Source organism: Salmo salar, chromosome ssa29 (assembly GCF_905237065.1).
Source record: "Salmo salar chromosome ssa29, Ssal_v3.1, whole genome shotgun sequence".
NCBI lineage: Eukaryota > Metazoa > Chordata > Actinopteri > Salmoniformes > Salmonidae > Salmo > Salmo salar.
In genome coordinates, this window is record NC_059470.1 from 28,539,392 (window position 1) to 28,560,000 (window position 20,609).

Below are 20,609 nucleotides of genomic sequence, written 5' to 3' on the forward strand. Positions count from 1 at the left end.
GGGCCCATTAGAAGTCTACACCTGTTGTTTACAAAGCATGTGACAAATACGATTTGATATACAGGGAGTACAAGTACCAGATCAATGTGCAGAGATACAAGGTATTTGAGGTAGATATGTACATGAAGACAGGGTAAAGTGACTAGGCATCAGGATAGATAACAATAAAAGTCAAATAAAGACAGAGAAGCAGCAGCATATGATGAGTATAAAAGCGTGTGTGTGTAATGTGTATGTATATGTGTTGTGTCGGTATGCGTGTGTATGTTGTGTGTGTGTGCGTACTGTATGTAGTGTATCCTTCTTTAACCTGTCTCCTCCCCTTCATCTACACTGATTGAAGTGGATTCAACAAGTGATATGAATAAGGGATCATTCACCTGGATTCACCTGGTCAGTCTATGACATGGAAAGAGCATGTTTTGTATATTCAGTGTATATGGTGCGTATATAAAGTCTGGAGAGTGTACGTAGGGTCAGTGCAGATAGTGTTGCAGATAGTTTGGGTACCATTCATTTACTATTTAGCAGTCTGGCTTTTTAGTAGTCTTATGGCTTGGGGTAGAAGCTGTCTCAGCCCTAGTGTACTGGGCTGTCCGCACCACCCTCAGTAGTGCTTTGCGGTCAAGGGCGGTGCATTTCCATACCAATCAGTGATGCAGCTAGTCAAGATGCTCTCAATGGTGCAGCTGTAGAACTTTTTGAGGATCCTAGGGCCCATGCCAAATCTTTCAGCCTCCTGAGGAGGAAGAGGCGCTGCCGTGCCCTCTTCACAACTGTGCGGGTGTGTGTGGACCATGTTAAGTCCTCAGTAATGTGGACGCCAAGGAACTTGAAGCGCTCTTCCTTCTTCCTCCTGTAGTCCACGATCATCTCCTTGGTCTTACTGACATCGAGGGAGAGGTTGCTATGTCTGTAACTACAGGCAGCAGAGATGCTGATCAGAACAGAACATCACCCTCTGTTTTAAGGTGTGTGTGTGTTGTTCATTACGGAGTCATAGTTGTCGGTCTGTGACCCCAGGGAATGGCAGTACAGCAGCAGCAGAATGAAACAGTCCTGATAATAATATTCTTATTCATATTATGACTGCACTCATATGACACAGACAGGAGAACAGAGGGAGCAGGGGAAAGGATCCTCTGGAGTATCTGAAGGGCATAACACACACTCACGTGTAGATAAATAAACACACACACTCATGCACACACTAGTTTCCATTACATTCAAGACCTCATTTTCAGTTTAAACACACACACAGAACACTGGGGAAGTCCTTTCATGTCAGCTACTTTGCATATTCCTGTTTTATGTTTTCTATTCCCACATGCTGTCATCTGACACATACTCCCGGTGTCGTCACCCCCGACTGGCGTAAAACACAGGAAAACAAGCTTAAGTTTAGGAAACAAATGAATTCATGTGTCAACTTTCTTGCTATGAAGTCTGACTGCGACTGACAGAAACTAACTCTTACTTCTGAGGAAATATTACCGTTCCTCCGTAAACAAAGGCGGCTGGTTACACCGTCCAATAGCATAGCAGTAATTTCAGGGTTCGGCGATTAGCTCTCACCTTTAGTGCAGAAGGGTCCGTCGTATGCCGTGGCACTGCAGTCACAGGAGTAGCCATTATATTTCTCCACACACTTTCCTCCGTTCCTGCAGTACATCCCATAACTGGTACAATGACCCTGACAGCCTGGCTTTACACCTGGAGTTACCTAGAGAGAGAGAAAGGGATAGAGATGGAGAGCGAAAGAGATGGAGAGAGAGAGAGATGGAGAGAGAGAGATGGAGGGAGAGAGATGGAGAGAGATGGAGAGAGAGATAGGGAGAGTTTGACTTTTGGATGCTCTTCATTTGCGTTAGTAAAGAGAACAACTTGATTTATTTTTAGATGATGAAATTAAGGAAATCAATCAACCAATCGTCACCTTGGCCCTCTCTTCAAGGTCAAGGGTCACACCATTCATCCTGAGGGAGCGAATGCATCCCAGAAACCCCCTCTGACCCCCTGCTGCACCTAGAGACAGTGAGAGGGAGAAGAGTGACAACATAGAGAGAGAACAAAGAGAGATAGGATGAATTCTGTGCTAGAAATAGAGATAATTTCCCTCGAGGTTGAGCTGGGGGTATATATGACTGTTGATGGTCGCAGTGACTTAACAGGCCAGAGGAGAGGCGCTCCAGCCCCATTTAACCTCACCTTGGCACTTAATGGATTTATTAGTGCGGCTGATTGGCTGGAGATGTCACACACCCATTTAGCCAGATCTACATCAGGCAGACATTGTGGCCCTCCAGGACTGGAGTTGCCCACCACTCAAGTCGTGTGCTAGTGTGTGTTAGTGTGTGTTAGTGTGTGTGTGTGTGGTGCACTCCTGGCCTCTCTCTGGCTGCCTCCATAGGTAAATGACTCTGTAATGATGTACTAATGAACTAGCATATTATATTCATTCGGACAGCACTGTCTAGGGGGAGACCCCCCACTTTCTTAAAACAACAAAACACACACACACACACACACACACACACACACACACACACACACACACACACACACACACACACACACAGAACCCCCCCCCACACACACACACCCTCACACACAATATCCAATAGAATTCCTTCCCTCTATGAGCCACCCAGTGCATACCAAGGCCAGGAGAGACATTAGCAAACATGGACACAGACCAGAAGACCTACCAGCGGCCCTGCATGAAATGGAAAAGACTGCATGGACATAAACTGAAAGTCAACACCTATAGTTATGTATATTATACATCTGTTTCTATACTGACAAACATATACATGCAACATGCACCAATTTCATAGATTTTACTGAGTTACAGTTCATAGAAGGAAATCAGTCAATTGAAATAAATTCATTAGGCCCTAATCTATGGATTTCACATGATTTGGGACCAGGCCCACCCTCTGGGGAGCCAGGCCCAGCCAATCAGAATGAGTTTTTCCCCACAAAAGGGCTTTGTTACAGACAGAAATACTCCTCAGTTTTATCAGCTGTCCAGGTGGCTGGTCTCAGACGATCCCGCAGGTGAAGAAGTCGGATGTGGAGGTCCTAGTCTGTGCTGCCAGATTCTCTAAAACGATGTTGGAGGTGGCTTATGGTAGAGACATTATCATTCAATTCTCTGAAAACAGCTCTGGTGGACATTCCTGCAGTCAACATGCCAATTGCACGCTCCCTGAACTTGAGACATCTGTGGCATTGTGTTGTGTGATAATGCTGCACATTTTAGAGTGTTTTTATATTGTACCCAGCACAAGGTGCACCTGTGTAATGATCATGCTTTTTTTTTATCAGTTTCTTGATATGCCACACCTGTCAGATGGATGGATTATCTTGGCAAAGGAGAAATGCTCACTAAAAGGGATGTAAACAAATTTGTGCCCAACATTTGAGAGAAATAAGCTTTTTGTGCATATGGAATATTTCTGGGATCTTTTATTTCAGCTCATGAAACATGAGACCAACACTTTACATGTTGGGTTTATATTTTTGTTCAGTATATTCACACGTTAATGTTACCTACTGTCTTTGCAGGTCAATGAAGCAGGCTTCCCTGTTAGAGTTGCATCAAACACCGTGTCACACACACACACATAACACACATGCAGTGACCGAGCCAGTCACACACGCGGTGAGACGAGGAGAGCATGCAACGAATAAAAAAAGAGAAACAAAGAGAAAAAGAACAACATGAAAAACATGCAGAACATTTATGAAATAATGCAATATAATATCAACATTTAAAATATAACTTATTACCAAACAATATCACACATAAATAACCCAAATCATGTAGGAACCACCTAGGTGAGATATCCGGCTGTTTTTTCCCCTGTACCTCTGTGTTTAAACACCAGTTTTAGAATGCAAATCACACCCACTGCAGATCCCATCTGAGCCTGATTCAATTTCCCCCGACCAGGCAAATACCCACAATGCTCTGACACATGCTGATGATCTGCTAGAGAGGCACAGTCAGGAGTTTTATAGCGCTCCTCTCTGATCCAACATAAACTAATAGGTCCCATGGCTGTATGGAGGTGATGGAAGAACTGATTGGGTTTAGTTGATGATCTGATGTCGATTAGATTGATAGATTGATCCCCGAGGGGTTATTCAGCGAGTTGGTTCCCTGAAACCTACTATACATGCAGATGAGATAGCCAAACTATGAGCTGTATCACTCTTTATAAGCTGTTATTAAAGTTTCCTATCACAAATCAATATGTGCCTCTATGGCTGTATGGCTAACGGTGGCATATAAAGATCGATTCTATTTACTTTAATTCGATTCAATTCAATATAACTTTATTAATCCCTTCTGGCAATTCAGGAAGCTGCAGTGTGATAATGTTCTTCCATCCAATCCGCCAAAAATTGATGAGATGATGGAATTTGGAATGTCTTATTGGAATTCAGAACTATCAGACTTTGGAATGTCTGATTGGAATTGAGAAGTGTCTCAAAGGAAAATAACTTTTCAGAGTCAGAGAGAGAATGAAGGAAGGAAAGATAATTTAATTCAAGCTCAGCAGTTTTTCTCTCCATCCTAAATCCAGTTTCGTCCCTGTCGTCAGTGTTAAAGTATTGGCAGGTCAGCAGGCTGAGACAGAGGAGTGAAAGGAAAAGATAAAGACCAGCCATTCAGCTCTTTAACTTCTGTTCTCCTCTGCTCCTAATGACCTTCACAGTCATTGTGTGGAGAAGAGAGGGAGCGGAGGAAACAATCAAAATCTCACACTGTACATGTAGAGCCATTCTGTGTGCCATAATGAGGACCTAATCCATTGTCTCTGTGTGCTATTGAAAAGTCTTAATCCTCTGCAACTGTTAATACTCTAACACAGTCATAAAGATAAAGAGTCAGGACTAAGTGAATTAGGTTAGTTTTACTCACATAATTCCTTTAACTTTGTTAACATCAGCCATGTGTGCGTGTGAAACAGTGTGATATCTGATGAAACCTTAAGAGCTTATCTTCACTATCACCAGTCGTGTCTAAGCTTCAGAGAACCTACTTAGGGAAACATAAAGACACTGTGGCTCTTACTAATGTATTTTTATACCTTTATTTAACTAGGCAAGTCAGTTAAGAACAAATTCTTATTTATAATGACAGCCTAGGAACAGTGGGTTAAGAGTCTTGTTCAGGGGCAGAACGACAGATTTTTACCTTGTCAGCTTGGGGATTCAATCTAGCAACCTTTTGGTTACTGGCGCAGCGCTCTAACCACTAGGCTACCTGCCATTATACTGGCACAAACTATATCACCAATTTTATACATTTTGTAAAGTAAAAATATAGGCAATATTGTTGAATGAAATTAAAACATAGTATAGTATTGTACTACTTTTCTGTTGGTGTGTGAGCGTGCATGTGTGTGTGTGTGTGTGTGTGTGTGTGTGTGTGTGTGTGTGTGTGTGTGTGTGTGTGTGTGTGTGTGTCTTTCTCTTACCCACATAAAGCTGACTAAACAGCTCTAGCCTTGTGTGTCCCTGTGGAGGGGCGGGACGAGCTTCCTTATAGTTCAGATCCAGCTGTAGCACCGCCTCCTTCACGTTCCGCTCCGCCATCACGCGATGCCATTGGTCATCGTTGAGGGGCGTGGCTGAATGGACGGCCAACTCCACTGGACCGTTCCCCACATCAAAGGAGAACGAGACAACAGTAGGAGCTTGAGAAGAAGAAGACAACGTAAATCGGCACCATGTCCACAAACGACCAACCACATTGAATCTATTTATTTCAATGCATAAAGTACCTTTGGTTTATAATAGTCAACATTTTTCATCTCATAAGTCATTGTTTTCCAGTTGTCCACCCTGAAATTCTACAGTTCGATATCTAATCTATTGTCTCATTATTTATGTAGAGTCATTTAACTCTTATAGATTTCAGCTTTACTGTGAAGATGATTGCACTCAGTGTTTGATGGAACTAATTCACCAAAAGATTGATAAACACACACATGCGCGCACACACACACGCACACGCGCGCACGCATGCACGCACACACGCACGCACACACACACACACACACACACCTCTACACACACACCCACACACACGCACGCATACACACACGATGAAAGAGAGAATGTGTGTGTGTAGAGGTGTGTGTGTATAAACATGCCACTAGCCACCTGTTCAATCCAGATGTTACTACCTAAAAGATGTGTGTGAGTTACTCTCCCTTCTCCCCTCTCAATCACCACTGTTATAACTCATCTCCTTTTTCTCTCCCTCCAGAAACAACAGAGAGTCAGTTTAGCCTCTGTTAGATGAGTGAAACACAGTCAAACACAGTGTCTGAAAACAGACTAACTAATCTCCCTCTTCTCTCCCTCCAAAAACAACAGAGTCAGTTTAGCCTCTGTTAGCTGAGTGAAACACAGTCAAACACAGTGTCTGAAAACAGACTAACTAATCTCCCTCTTCTCTCCCTCCAAAAACAACAGAGTCAGTTTAGCCTCTGTTAGCTGAGTGAAACACGGAGCCCCAGTGTGAAAACAGACTAACTAATCTATTGTGGGCCTGAGCACGACTTGGACATACTCCAACAAATCTCCCTCTTCTCTGTCTCCATCTCTCCCTCTATCCCATCCCCCGCATCATCTCTCCTTCTCTGTCTCCATCTCTCCCTCTATCCCATCCCCCGCAACATCTCTCCTTCTCTGTCTCCATCTCTCCCTCTATCCCATCCCCCGCAACATGTCTCCTTCTCTTAACAAAAGAAAAAAGCACAGGGACACACACCTCACCCTTGAGAGAGTGCTTTGAAAGATGAGAAGCAGAATGGCTGAAAGATGAGAGGCAGAACGGCTGAAAGATGAGAGGCAGAAATACATGATTTCTACTTTCGACAAAATTAATGCTCATTCACAACTCGGAATCACACATGAATATTCAACAAAATCTTTTCAGAGAGAAATGGAGAAACAGAGAAAGACATGCCAGCTGGTGGTGGAGGTGTGTAAAGTGTATGTCCTAAGTAGGTGTTATACAGTATTAGTAAGCCAAGATGTCTGACGTGCCCCAGGTGTCACACCCTGATCTTTTTCATCTTTGTGCTGGTCTCCTCCCCACTCCAGGTGTCGCCCATCTTCCCCATTATCCTCAGTGTATTTATACCTGTGTTCTCTGTTTGTCTGTTGCCAGTTCATTTTGTTTGTCAAGCCTACCAGCGTTTTCCCCCTTGTTCCTGTCTGTTTCTAGTTCCTGTTTTCTAGTTCCCGGTTTTTACCATTCTGCCTGCCCTGACCCTGAGACTGCCTGCCGTTCTGTACCTTTTGGACTCTGATCTGGATTACTGACCTCTGCCTGCCTGCCCCCTGTTCTAGTAATAAACTATTGTTACTTCGACACTGTCTGCACATTCCCTAAAATGTGATAGTACAAACTGGTCATGACTGACCCAGTAGACTCGGACCAGCTCCACAACGCCACCTCCTCCCAAGGAGCCACCATTTGAAGGCACAAGGATTTGCTTCATGGTCTTATGGAAGGTTTCCAGACCTTCCAGACGCCATGACCGAGCGTTAAACATTGCTGGAGCAATTCCGCGGGTTGTCTGTTGTCTGCCTACCACGACGGTAACCTCCCAGCCCTCCCTGGCCACCCTGGTTTCCCGGGAACCCCGCTTACCTCCCCTGAAACGCTTCGATGGAGAGTCAGGGAGTCGCGTTTCTTGCTCAGTGTTCTCTCATCAACGAGCTGCAGCCCTCCTCCTTCCCCTCGGGCCGCTCTAAGACAGTGTACCTCATCACGCTGATGTCCGGGAGTGCTCTTGCTTGGGCTACGGCAGTATGGGAACAACAGTCGGCCGTATGCTTAAGTCTGGAGGAGTTTGTGGCAGAGGTAAAGAAAGTTTTCTATGCTCCATTGTCCGGGAGAGAGGCTACCCGGAAGTTACTCCAGCTTCGGCAAGACTCCCGCAGTGTGGCAGACTATACGGTGGATTTCCACACGTTGGCAGCTGAGACTGCCTGGAACCCAGAAGCGCTGTTTGACATGTTCCTGCACGGAGTATCGGCTGAAGTAAAGGACGAGCTTGCAGCCCCGGGACTACCGACAGATTTCGACTCACACATCGCCTTGACCATTCGGATCGATGGGCAACTACGGGAACGAAGGAAGGAGAGGAGATTCGATTTCACTCACTCATCCAAGGATTCCACCTCGCCTCCGAGGCATCCCGGAAGTCCCCAACGGCTCCGTTGCCGAGAGAACCCGAGGCTACCCAAGTTCCCCTGAGTGTCTCCAAAGTCTGACGATTCACCTCTTCCCGAGCCAATGCAACTAGGCAGAGCTAGACTGTCTCCACACTAAGAGTTGCCTGTATTGCGGAACTACTGGTCATTTGTCTCCACCTGTCCACTAAAAGACTAGGCTCACTGGTAGGAGTGAGTACTCTGGTGGGCTATACGGAGAACTTTTCCTCTCCCCTTACTCGCCATTTTGCTGTGGGGGAACCAGTTGAAATCTCTCCGGGTACTCATCGACTCTGGGACCGATGAGAGCTTTATGGACACTCCCATGGACGTTAGAGCGATGGACAAGCACTCTATAGTCCGGGTCCCCCACAATACCACCCCCATCAACCTACATGTGTCAGGGAACCACAGCGAGACGACCCAATTCCTGCTCATTAAGTCTCCTCAGGTTCCTGTGGTATTGGGATTTTCTTGGCTCCAGCGACACAATCACCTTATTCACTGGTCTGCTGGTGCGTTCTGCCACGCTCATTGCCTGTAGTCAGCGCAGCCTACCCCGGGACGTCTTCCTGGGGGCTCGGAAGTTGACCCGGACCTCTCCGCCATTCCAGCGGAGTACCAGGACCTCCGGGAGTTGTTCAGTATGGCTCGGGCCATTTTGTTTCCGCCGCACCGACCCTATGACTGCGGGATTGACCTTCTCCCAGGCACCACTCCGCCCGGGGTCGACTGTACTCTCTGTCGGGTCCGGAGACCATGGCTATGGAGACCTACATTGAGGACTCCCTAGCTGCTGGGTTCATCTGTCCTTCTACCTCCCCCGTGGACGCAGGGTTCTTCTTTGTGGAGAAGAAGGACAAAACCCTGCGCCTGTGCATCGACTACAGGGGCCTCAACACCATCACAGTGAAGAACCGCTACCTGCTACCACTAATCTCCTCGGCCTTCGAGCCGCTCCAGGGGCCCACCGAGTTCTCCTAGCTGGACCTACGGAACGCCTACCACCTTGTGTCGATACGGGAAGGGGACGAGTGGAAGACTGCCTTCAACATGGCCAGTGGTCACTATGAGTATCTGGTCATGCCATTTGGCCTTACCAATGCCCCAGCTGTGTTTCAGGCTCTTGTTAATGATGTTCTCAGTGATATATTGAACCAGTTTTTCTATGTCTACCTCGATGACATTCCTCATCTTCTCCCGCTCCACCCAAGAACACGTGCTCCATGTCCGGCAGGTTCACCAATACCTCCTGGAGAACCAGTTTTTTGTGAAAGCAGAGAATTGCGAATTCCTTTGCTCCACCATCCCCTTCCTGGGTTACATCATCACAGCAGGGAGTGTACAGATGGATCTTGGAAAGGTGAGAGTGGTGGTGGATTGGCCCCAGCCTACCCCCAGCTGAAATTCTTCCTGGGATTCGCCAACTTTTATTGCTGCTTTATCAAGGGTTACAGCACCCTGGCCTCCCACTGTCTGCACTCACCTCTCACAAGGTTCCGTTCACGTGGTCCCCAGCTGCTGACCGGGCGTTCCGGGAACTCAAACACCCTTTCACCACAGTTCCCATCTTGGTTCATCCTGACCCGTCCCGCCAGTTCGTGGTGGAGGCCAAAGCTTCGGAGTGGGGGCTGTCCTGTCCCAGCATTCTGCCCTGGACCTCATGTTACATCCCTGCACCTTCTTCTCCCATCGCCTCAACGCCACAGAGAGGAACTACGATATGGGGAATCGTGAGCTTCTCGCGTGATCTGGATTACTGACCTATGCCTGGCCTTGACCTGTTGTTTTGCCTGCCCCCTGTTCGAGTAATAAACTTTTGTTACTTCGACACTGTCTGCATCTGGGTCTTCCCTAAAACGTGATACCAGGTAGCTGGTATACATTACTACTAAACACTGTGCCACAAAATGGTGGGTGGATGAGGTTAGTTGACCCCATTAAACCTGAAGCTCTTCGAAATTGCTGAAATGTAATTTGTCATCCATTATCAAATTGACAGCCACTCTGGTTAAATAGCCGTCTCGTCGTAAAAGAACTGTGGTTAAATTTGATCCCCAGGAATTTAACATTCTCAATCTGAATCCGATTGAATGGCCATTTAGACATTTAATTTGAGTCATTAGAGCATAGGCACATAAAGCATATGACATGTCAATCATTGCTTAAGAGCCACATAGAGAACTAAGGGGAAACTGTCTCAGAAAAGTTTTACAGTCTGAACAGAAACTTCAGATGTTTTATACAGTGCAGGAAGGGAGGAGGGTTGAAGAGGGAAAAAGGAGAAATGAAAACAGATGAAAGAGAGAGAGAACATCCTCCAGAAAATACAGAGAGGCCAACGAAAGGAGTGTAGAAACATGGGAAGAAGCCACAGAACAAAAGACTGTGCTAAAAGAGAGAAAAAGGTCCAGTAACTAACATTTGAGTTCGAGGCGTATGAAGTCAGTGTTGCCGAGGTTTTCCAGGAACACCCCGTAGGGAGCGCTGGTCTTGAAGTAGAAGGAGATGTCTGCGCTGGTCTCTCCCTGGAAGGTGGAGAAATGCAGGTAGGAGGAGGGCGTGGTGAACGACGCCGCGTTCCAGTAGTTATCTGGGAAAAAGCAGAGGAAACGCAGAGGGAAAGAAGAGGAGAAACAGACACAGAGAATGTCAGATGACCTTTGTACGAACAAAAGCTCATGGCACGGGGTTCAGCTTTTCAATTAATCTCTCTCTTTCTCTCTCTCTGTCTCGCTCTGTTTCTCTCTGTCACTCTCTCTCTCTGCATATTTTTGTCAAGAGGAGGGGGAAGATGATAAAGAAGAAAAAGAGGAGAGGAGAGATAATGTGAGAGATAAAGAGAGAGAAAGAGCATGTATGTTATCGGTTCAGTGAGATGTATGTGTAGCTCCAAAAGGCTGGTCTCTTCACACAGAGACACGAGACTGTGACTGTGTGTATGTGTGTGTGGTGGCAGATGCATCTGTCACTTCCAGCCGTGCCCTGAATAACGTTAAATCTCTTTCCCTCACCCTTCTCTGTCCCTCTCCCCTCACTTTAATCTCTCTCTTTCCCTCTCTTGCTCTCTTTCCCTCCTCTCTCTGTTTTCCTCTCTCTCTGTTACCCCCTCTCTCTCTGTTTCCCTCTATCTCTGTTTCCCCCTCTCTCTCTTTCCCTCGCTCTCTGTTTCCCTCTCTCTCTGTTTCCCTATCTCTCTGTTTCCCTATCTCTCTCTGTTTCCCTCTCTCTCTCTGTTTCCCTATCTCTCTCTGTTTCCCTATCTCTCTCTGTTTCCCTATCTCTCTCTGTTTCCCTCTCTCTCTCTGTTTCCCCCTCTCTCTGTAAGCCTCTCTGCTCTGGGATGAGAAGCGGTGCTGGGGAAGAGGTAGAGTCCAGTGCTGTCACAGAGGAGAGCTTATCACACTGCACCAGAAGACACACACACACACACACACACACACACACACACACACACACACACACACACACACACACACACACACACACACACACACACACACACACACACACACACACACACACACACTCTTTCAGCTATGTTTGAAGGTCGAATCCTTTGTCCTCCATCATGTGGACATGGTAATGATGGAGTTTAAAAGGGACAGAAAAGTTGTATAATTCTCTTTCTTTCTGTCATTCTTCCATTCGTTTCTCCTTTTAAGTGTATAATTTAGTAAAATGTTCTATTATTTTTATCAAAGGCCTCTAATTGTGTTACTCCCAAGAGAAAAAGCTGAGAAAATGTCCAGAAAATTTTAATCACAGAAGACCAATATTATATTGAATATGTGGGCGTATGTGTGTGTGACACTCACTCTTACACACATACACTCGCACACACAAACATACACACGCACATATACGCACGAACACACACACACACACACTTCATTAGCAACCGTTGCAGCACTCATCTCTGTTCTCCAAACTATAGCCAACCATCGAAGACGTTACTCAATTACCCATGACAACCCATTAACTGTCAGCCAATCATCATTAGTCTTACTGAGTCATAACTCTATATGGCCAATAAAATGTATCAATCATATGAGGTGGAGCTATTCAAATGTGAAATGTTTAATATATCTTTAATATGTCATAATGAATATATTTTACATCTCAGTGCTTGGCCATCTCCATCCTCATTATCCTGCTCCCATATCTAATTCTGGTGTAACTTGGTCCATAGGTTGGGACAATAAATGGAGAGATTCACACACACCTACACACACACACACACACACACACACACACACACACACACACACACACACACACACACACACACACACACAATTATCATTCACTATTAATAACAGTTTGAAGTGCGGAACTCACGGTCTCCTTGACAACGGAGTGGCCCGATGGTGAGCTTGGCCTCTGAACCCTGCCGGTTGGTGTCACCCACGGCAACCTGACTGACTGGCAGATGGTCCTTATACACTAACAGACCACTGTCCTCTCTCCTGGGGAGGAGAAGAAAGAACAGATGAATGGAGGGGAGGAAAAAAAGGAGATAGTTCTATGTCAGATAGTGTTCCAGATCGTAATACTAGATAGTATTTTTCTAGATGACAATTTATTGCGTGAAGAGAAGAAAGATTGTGGAATGAAGGACGGAGAGAGAGACAGAGGAGAAAAAAACATGTTAAGCGTTAATTACTTTTAAATGAATTGTCTTTGTCTTCTGAAGCAGCCTGTATTTGTCCTCATTATCTGCTTGATGTTCTACGCCTTTTATGAGGACTAATATGCTGATGACACAATGACAGCACTCACTGTGAGGCCAAGTGTGTGTGTGTGTGTGTGTGTGTGTGTGTGTGTGTGTGTGTGTGTGTGTGTGTGTGTGTGTGTGTGTGTGTGTGTGTGTGTGTGTGTGTGAGTGCTTGTGTTTGCATGTGCGTGTGTGTGTGTGTGCGTGTTTGTGTTTGCATGTGTGTGCGTGTGTGTGTGTGTGAGTGCTTGTGTTTGCATGTGCGTGTGTGTGTGTGTGTTTGCATGTGTGTGTGTGTGCGTGTGTGTGAGTGCTTGTGTTTGCATGTGCGTGTGTGTGTGTGTGATGATCCCAACATTATGAGGGGAAATAGTGACGTGTGTGCTATAGCTCAGAGAAAAAAACATGAATACACACATTACTAATGGAAAGAGGGAGAGACACAATAACACTCATCTGTTACTGTAAAAAGAGACCGAGAGAGAAGGAAAGAGAGACAAGGAGATGGGAAGAGAGACAGGGAGATGGGAAGAGAGAGGGGGAGATGGGAAGAGAGATGGGGAGATGGGAAGAGAGAGGGGGAGATGGGAAGAGAGATGGGGAGATGGGAAGAGAGACAGGGAGATGGGAAGAGAGAGGGGGAGATGGGAAGAGAGACAGGGAGATGGGAAGAGAGAGGGGGAGATGGGAAGAGAGAGGGGGAGATGGGAAGAGAGACAGGGAGATGGGAAGAGAGAGGGGAGATGGGAAGAGAGAGGGGGAGATGGGAAGAGAGACAGGGAGATGGGAAGAGAGAGGGGGAGATGGGAAGAGAGAGGGGGAGATGGGAAGAGAGAGGGGGAGATGGGAAGAGAGACAGGGAGATGGGAAGAGAGAGGGGGAGATGGGAAGAGAGACAGGGAGACAGGGAGATGGGAAGAGAGACAGGGAGATGGGAAGAGAGAGGGGGAGATGGGAAGAGAGACAGGGAGACAGGGAGATGGGAAGAGAGAGGGGGAGATGGGAAGAGAGAAAATGATAGAGGAAACACAACGTTGTGTTATTATTGGAGGAGGGGAGACATCGCTCACTGCCTCAACACACAACACATACCCTGTTGTTTCTGTCTGTTAAATTTACATTCGATAAATCAGTCATTCAGCAGACACTCTTTTAACAAATGCATTCAAAGAAGGCCGCAAAAAGCGCATCATACGAATATTGAAAATGCATGTAAAATGTTATATGAATCAGAAACACATGCAAATGTGACTGCACACGCATACACACCTACACACACACACACACACACACACACACACACACACACACACACACACACACACACACACACACACACACACACACACACACACACAACCCCATGCCTGTACTCACCATTGTTTGTGGTCAGCGTCACAGTTACAGTCGTATTTGGGGTCAGTACAATTCCTGTCGATACCACAGGAACACTTCTGTATCCCCGGCCCTGATCCTCCCCAGTAGAAATGTTTCTCACTGCTCCTACCCACCCACCATGTGTAGGGGGTTCCCTCTGACGAGACACAGACACACACAGGGATATCAGTATAAAAACACACAAACTTTTAAAGATCCCAAATCCATTCCAATGTAAGTCTCTCTTTCTTGTGTCTCTTTGTGTTTTTTTATTTAACCTTTATTTAACTAGGCAAGTTAGTTATGAACAAATTCTTCTTTATAATGACAGCCTACCCCGGATGACACTGGGCCAATTGCGCGCCACCCTATGGGACTCCCAATCACAGCCAAATGTGACACAGCCTGGATTCGAACAAGGGACTGTAGTGACGCCTCTAGCACTGAGATGCAGAGATGCAGTGCCTTAGACCGCTGCACTCGGGAGTTCACTCTTTACAAAACATTAGGAACACCTTCCTAATATTGAGTTGCCCTCAGAAGAGCCTCAATTCGTTCGGACATGGACTACAAGGTGTCGAAAGCGTTCCACGGGGATGCTGGCCCATGTTGACTCCAATGCTTCCCACAGTTGTGTGAAGTTGGCTGGATGTCCTTTGGGTGGTGGACCATTCTTGACACACACGGGAAACTGTTGAGCATGAAAAACCCAGCTGCGTTGCAGTACTTGACACACTCAAAACGGTGCACCTGGCACCTACTACCATACCCCGTTCAAAGGCACTTAAATATTTTCTCTTGCCCATTCACCCTCTCAATGACACTCATACACAATCCATGTCTCAATTGTCTCAAGGCTTAAAAATCCTTCATTAACCTGTCTCCTCCCCTTTATCTACACTGATTGAAGTGGATTTAATAAGTGACATCAATAAGGGATCATAGCTTTCACCTGGATTCACCTGGTCAGTCTATGTCATGGAAAGAGCAGAGCTGTGGTCGAATACTCCTACTAACCGCACTAACCGTACTATTTGTGACATAAACTGAGTATGTAGTATGCTTATTGGTCATAGTATGGATACAGTCAGTATGTCAACATTTTCCAAAATACAAAGTACACAAGCAGTGGACACTGGTGCTTAATGCCATTCTTCAGAAAATGGGCGTGGCTTCACAACATTTTCAGATTTGAAGAAAATGGCGGAAAATATGCAGCCTGAAGTCCGATGAGTAATGATTTTTCAAATAAGTTATGTTACATGTTATGTTGGCTGACAATGTATTAGCAACGCTGTCCTTATGGACCACATAGCATTATGTACCGTTATGTTAGCTAGCTCAAAATTGAGCTCAGGTGCATCCTGTTTCCATTGATCATCTTTGAGATGCTTCTATAACTTGATTGGAGTCCACCTGTGGTAAATTCTATTGATTGGACATTATTTGGAAAGACAAACACATCTTTCTATATAAAGGTCCCACAGTTGACAGTGTATGTTAGAGCAGAAACCAAGCCATGGGGTATAAGGAATTGTCCGTAGAGCTCCGAGACAGGATTGTGTCGAGGCACAGATCTGGGGAAGTGTACCAAAAAATGTTTGCAGCATTTAAGATCACCAAGAACACAGTGGCCTCCATCATTCTTAAGTGAAAGAAGTTTGGAACCACCAATACTCTTCCTAGAGCTGGCCGCCCGGTCAAATTGAGCAATCGGGGGAGAAGGGCCTTGGTCAGGGAGGAGACCAAGAACCCGAAGGTCACTCTGACAGAGCTCCAGAGTTTCTCTGTGGAGATTGGAGAGCCTTTGGCCTGAATGCCAAGCATCTGGTGGAAACCTGGCACCATCCCTATGGTGAAACATGGTGGTGGTGTAACGCCCGTCGTTGAAGGGGGACCAAAACGCAGCGGGTAAAGTGCTCATCCTCTTATTTATTGAAGAAAACACTTAATCAACACAAAACAAACGACGAAAACGGTCCAGTAAGGTGCATAGACTAGAAACAACCACCCACAAAACCCAGTGAAAACAAACACAACTATATATGGCCTCCAAATAGAGACAACAACAACCAGCTGCCTCTAGTTGGAGGTCATTGACAAAACTCACATAGAACTAGAAAAGCTAGATAAACATAGAAATAAGAAAACTAGAACCTAAACCTACAATATCCAACCACACAAAACAAACACCCCCTGCCACGCCCTGACCAACTACAATGACAAATAACCCCTTTTTACTGGCCAGGACGTGACAGTACCCCCCCCCCAAAGGTGCAGACCCCGAATGCACCTCAAAACAAAACCCACAAAAAACAACCCCAAACCTAAAGGGAGGGAAGGGAGGGTGGCCACCGTCAATGACGGTTCCTGTGCTTCACCCCCCCCTTCCCAATCCTCCCACCACAGAGGTGGCTCTGGCTCTGGCCGTAGCTCCCATTCAGCAGACTCTGGGCTGAGAGGCATCGCTGGAGGCCCCGGGCTGAGAGGCGTCGCTGGAGGCCCCGGGCTGAGAGGCGTCGCTGGAGGCCCCGGGCTGAGAGGCGTCGCTGGAGGCCCCGGGCTGAGAGGCGTCGCTGGAGACCCCTGGCTGAGGGGCGTCGCTGGAGGCCCCGGGCTGAGAGGCGTCGCTGGAGACCCCTGGCTGAGGGGCATCGCTGGAGGCTCCTGGCTGAGGAGCGTCGCTGGAGGTTCCGAGCTGAGAGGCATCGCTGGAAGCCCCGGGCTGAGAGGCATCTCTAGAGGCCCCGGGCTGAGAGGCATCGCTGGAGGCCCTGGGCTGAGAGGCATCGCTGGAGGCCCCTGGCTGAGGGGCGTCGCTGAAGGCTCCTGGCTGAGGAGCGTCGCTGGAGGCTCCGGGCTGGGGAGCGTCTCTGGAGGCTCCTGACTGGGGAGCATCGCTGGAGGCCCCAGGCTGAGAGGCGTCGCTGGAGGCCCCAGGCTGACAGGTGTCGCTGGAGGCCCCTGGCTGAGGGGCATCGCTGGAGGCTCCTGGCTGAGGAGCGTCGCTGGAGGCTCAGGGCTGAGGAGCGTCTCTGCAGGCTCCGGACTGTAGGCCGTCTCTGCAGGTTCCGGACTGTAGGCCGTCTCTGCCGGTTCCAGACTGTAGGCCGTCTCTGTCGGTTCCGGACTGTAGGCCGTCTCTGTCGGTTCCGGACTGTAGGACGTCGCCGGAAGCACTGGACGGGGAACTGTCACCGGAAGCTCTGGACGGGGAACTGTCGCCAGAAGCTCTAGACGGGGAACTGTCACCGGAAGCTCTGGATGGGGAACTGTCGCCGGAAGCTCTGGACTGGGACTGCGCACTGGAGGCCTGATGCGTGGGGCTGGCTTAGGAGGCGCCAGACTAGTAACCCGCACCACAAGGCTAGTGCGAGGAGCAGGAACAGGACGTACTGGACTGGGCAGGCGCACCGGAGGCCTGATGCGTGGGACTGGCTTTGGAGGCGCCAGACTAGTAACACGCACTTCAAGGCTAGTGCGGAGAGCAGGAACAGGACGCACTGGACTGGGCTGACGCACTGGAGGAAGAGTATGAGGAGCAGGAACAGGATACACTGGGCCATGAACCCTCACCGGCGGTCTGATGCTTGCAACTTGCATCACCGGTCCTGGCTCAATGCTGGCTCTAGCATGACACCTGTGAGGAGCTTTCACCAAGCGTACCGGGCTGTAGCTGCGCACTGGCTATACCGTGCGTATCTCCGCATAACACGGTGCTTGCTTGCTCCGTCGCTCCCCATAGTAAGCACAGGTGCTCCTTCGTGCCTTTTCCGCCAGTACCTCTCTCCGGAATCTCGCGTCAAGCTCCTCGCTTGATTCCTTGACTGGCTCCTCTTTGCTCCACGGCTCTCCCCTGTACGCCCGGGAAGTTAGGTCAGGGCTCCCCCCTGACTCAGCCCAACTCCCCGTATGCCCCCCCCCCATTTTTTGGGGGGGGCTGCCTCTAATTGGAGGTCATTGACAAAACTCACATAGAACTAGAAAAGCTAGATAAACATAGAAATAAGAAAACTAGAACCTAAACCCACAATACCCAACCACACAAAACAAACACCCCCTGCCACGCCCTGACCAACTACAATGACAAATAGCCCCTTTTACTGGCCAGGACGTGACAGGTGGCAGCATCATGCTGTGGGGATGTTTTGTCAGTGGCAGAGACTGTGAGACTAGTCAGGGTTGAGGGAAAGATGAACGGAGCAAAGTACAGAGAGATCCTAGATGAAAACCTGCTCCAGAGCACTCAGGACCTCAGACTGGGGCGAAGGTTCACCTTCCAACAGGACAACAACCCTAAGCACACAGCCAAAACAACGCAGAAGTGTTTTCGGGGCAAGTCTCTGAATGTCCTTGAGTGGCCCAGCCAGAGCCCGGATTTGAACCCGATCTAACATCTCTGGAGAGACCTGAAAATAGCTGTGCAGCGACGCTCCCCATCCAACCTGACAGAGCTTGAGAGGATCTGCAGAGAAGAATGGTAGAAACTCATCAAATACAGGTGTGCCAAGCTTGTAGCGTCATACCCAAGACTTGAGGCTGTAATCACTACCAAAGGTGCTTCAACAAAGTACTGAGTAAACGGTCTGAATACTTATGTAATTGTGATATTCCTGTTTTTGCTTTATCATTATGGGGTATTGTGTGTAGATTGATGAGGGGGGAAAAACAATTTAATCAATTGTAGAATAAGGCTGTAACGTAACAAAATGTGGAAAAAGTCAAGAGGTCTGAAGACTTTCTGAAAGCATTGTATATGAGATAGGATAAGATTGCTATTCAATTTATTTTAAATAACGTTCACAATACAAGGATATTGGTCTTCTCTTCTGTTGTTTATGATAAAATCCCAAATTTAAAATGCAAAGAATATTATAATTGAAGAGAGCCAGTATAGGGAGGAGAGGAGTAAGAAACAACAATGGTTATCTCTGAAACCCACAATATCTCTGTCTCACGAAGGTGGTACAAATGATTCCTGCATTTCTAAAATCGCATCAAACATTGGGTATATGTGTTGTGGCTGTGTGTGTGTGTGTGTGTGTGGGTGTGTGTGTGTGTGTGTGTGTGTGTGTGTGTGTGTGTCTGTGTGTGTGCGTGCGTACGTGCGTGCGTGCGTAGCTCTGACTATGAATTTGAGAGTGGTTACATCTCTCCAGCCCCATCCCTCAGCTTCTTAGTGAAATTAAAAAGTCTGTCTCTCCTATATTTTCTTGCTCTGTTCATCCCTTCCCTCCTGTCACAGAGCTAAATCCCGAACACTTAAATCCTTCACAGGGGAAAAAGGAAGAAGCAGAGGGAAGAGAGACCTGGATAACAGCTGTTGTATGGTGTTGCTCCTCTTTGGGAAGCCCCACTATGGTACTTAGCCTGACAAAGCTTTATCTGTCTGCTAGGCTTGCCCAGACACACACACACACACACACACACACACACACACACACACACACACACACACACACACACACACACACACACACACACACACACAAACTCTCTCCATCTTAACCAAGACTACCTCGTTTTGAGACTCCCCTCTTCCCTGAGCTGCACAGAGAGAGAACAGGTATGTAAAACAGAATGAATAGAAACATTTGAGAGAGTCAGAATACAGATCTGAAGGATTTCAAATCAGACTATATAATTACTAATGACACACTCATATAACACATTGGGACTGTGTGTAATGACACAATCAGATAACACATTGGGAGTGTGTGTAATGACACACTCAGATAACACATTGGGAGTGTGTGTGTGTGTGTGTGTGTGTGTGTGTGTGTGTGTGTGTGTGTGTGTGTGTGTGTGTGTAATGACACACTCAGATAAGACATTGGGAGTGTGTGTGTGTGTGTGTGTGTCTCTGTAAGGCCAGCTAGTTGTGTGTTTACAGTTATATATGAGGGAGAGCTGATCAATACAGGGAGAGCAGATCAATAGAGGGACAACAGATCAATACAGAGAGAGCTGATCGATACAGGAAGAGCAGATCGATAGAGGGACAACAGATCAATACAGAGAGAGCTGATCAATACAGGGAGAGCAGATCAATAGAGGGACAACAGATCAATACAGAGAGAGCTGATCGATACAGGAAGAGCAGATTGATAGAGGGACAACAGATTGATACGGGGAGAGCAGATTGATACGAGGAGAGCAGATTGATACGGGGAGAGCAGATTGATAGATGGACAACAGATTGATACGGGGAGAGCAGATTGATAGATGGACAACAGATTGATACGGGAGAGCAGATTGATAGAGGGAC

At 47.2% G+C, this 20,609-nt stretch overlaps 1 protein-coding gene across 1 annotated transcript in view; it reads right to left on the reverse strand.

The window, feature by feature from the left end:
• The window catches only part of LOC106590542 (contactin-associated protein-like 2), a 353,707-nt gene that overhangs the window by 84,498 nt on the left and 248,600 nt on the right, over positions 1–20,609 (reverse strand). The window contains exons 16-21 of the mRNA XM_045710796.1: positions 14,342–14,498; positions 12,589–12,716; positions 10,670–10,840; positions 5,493–5,711; positions 1,937–2,025; positions 1,576–1,723 (exon numbers count right to left, since the gene is read on the reverse strand). Of these exons, the coding sequence (XP_045566752.1) occupies positions 1,576–1,723; positions 1,937–2,025; positions 5,493–5,711; positions 10,670–10,840; positions 12,589–12,716; positions 14,342–14,498 (912 nt within the window). The remainder of the gene's footprint in view (positions 1–1,575; positions 1,724–1,936; positions 2,026–5,492; positions 5,712–10,669; positions 10,841–12,588; positions 12,717–14,341; positions 14,499–20,609) is intronic.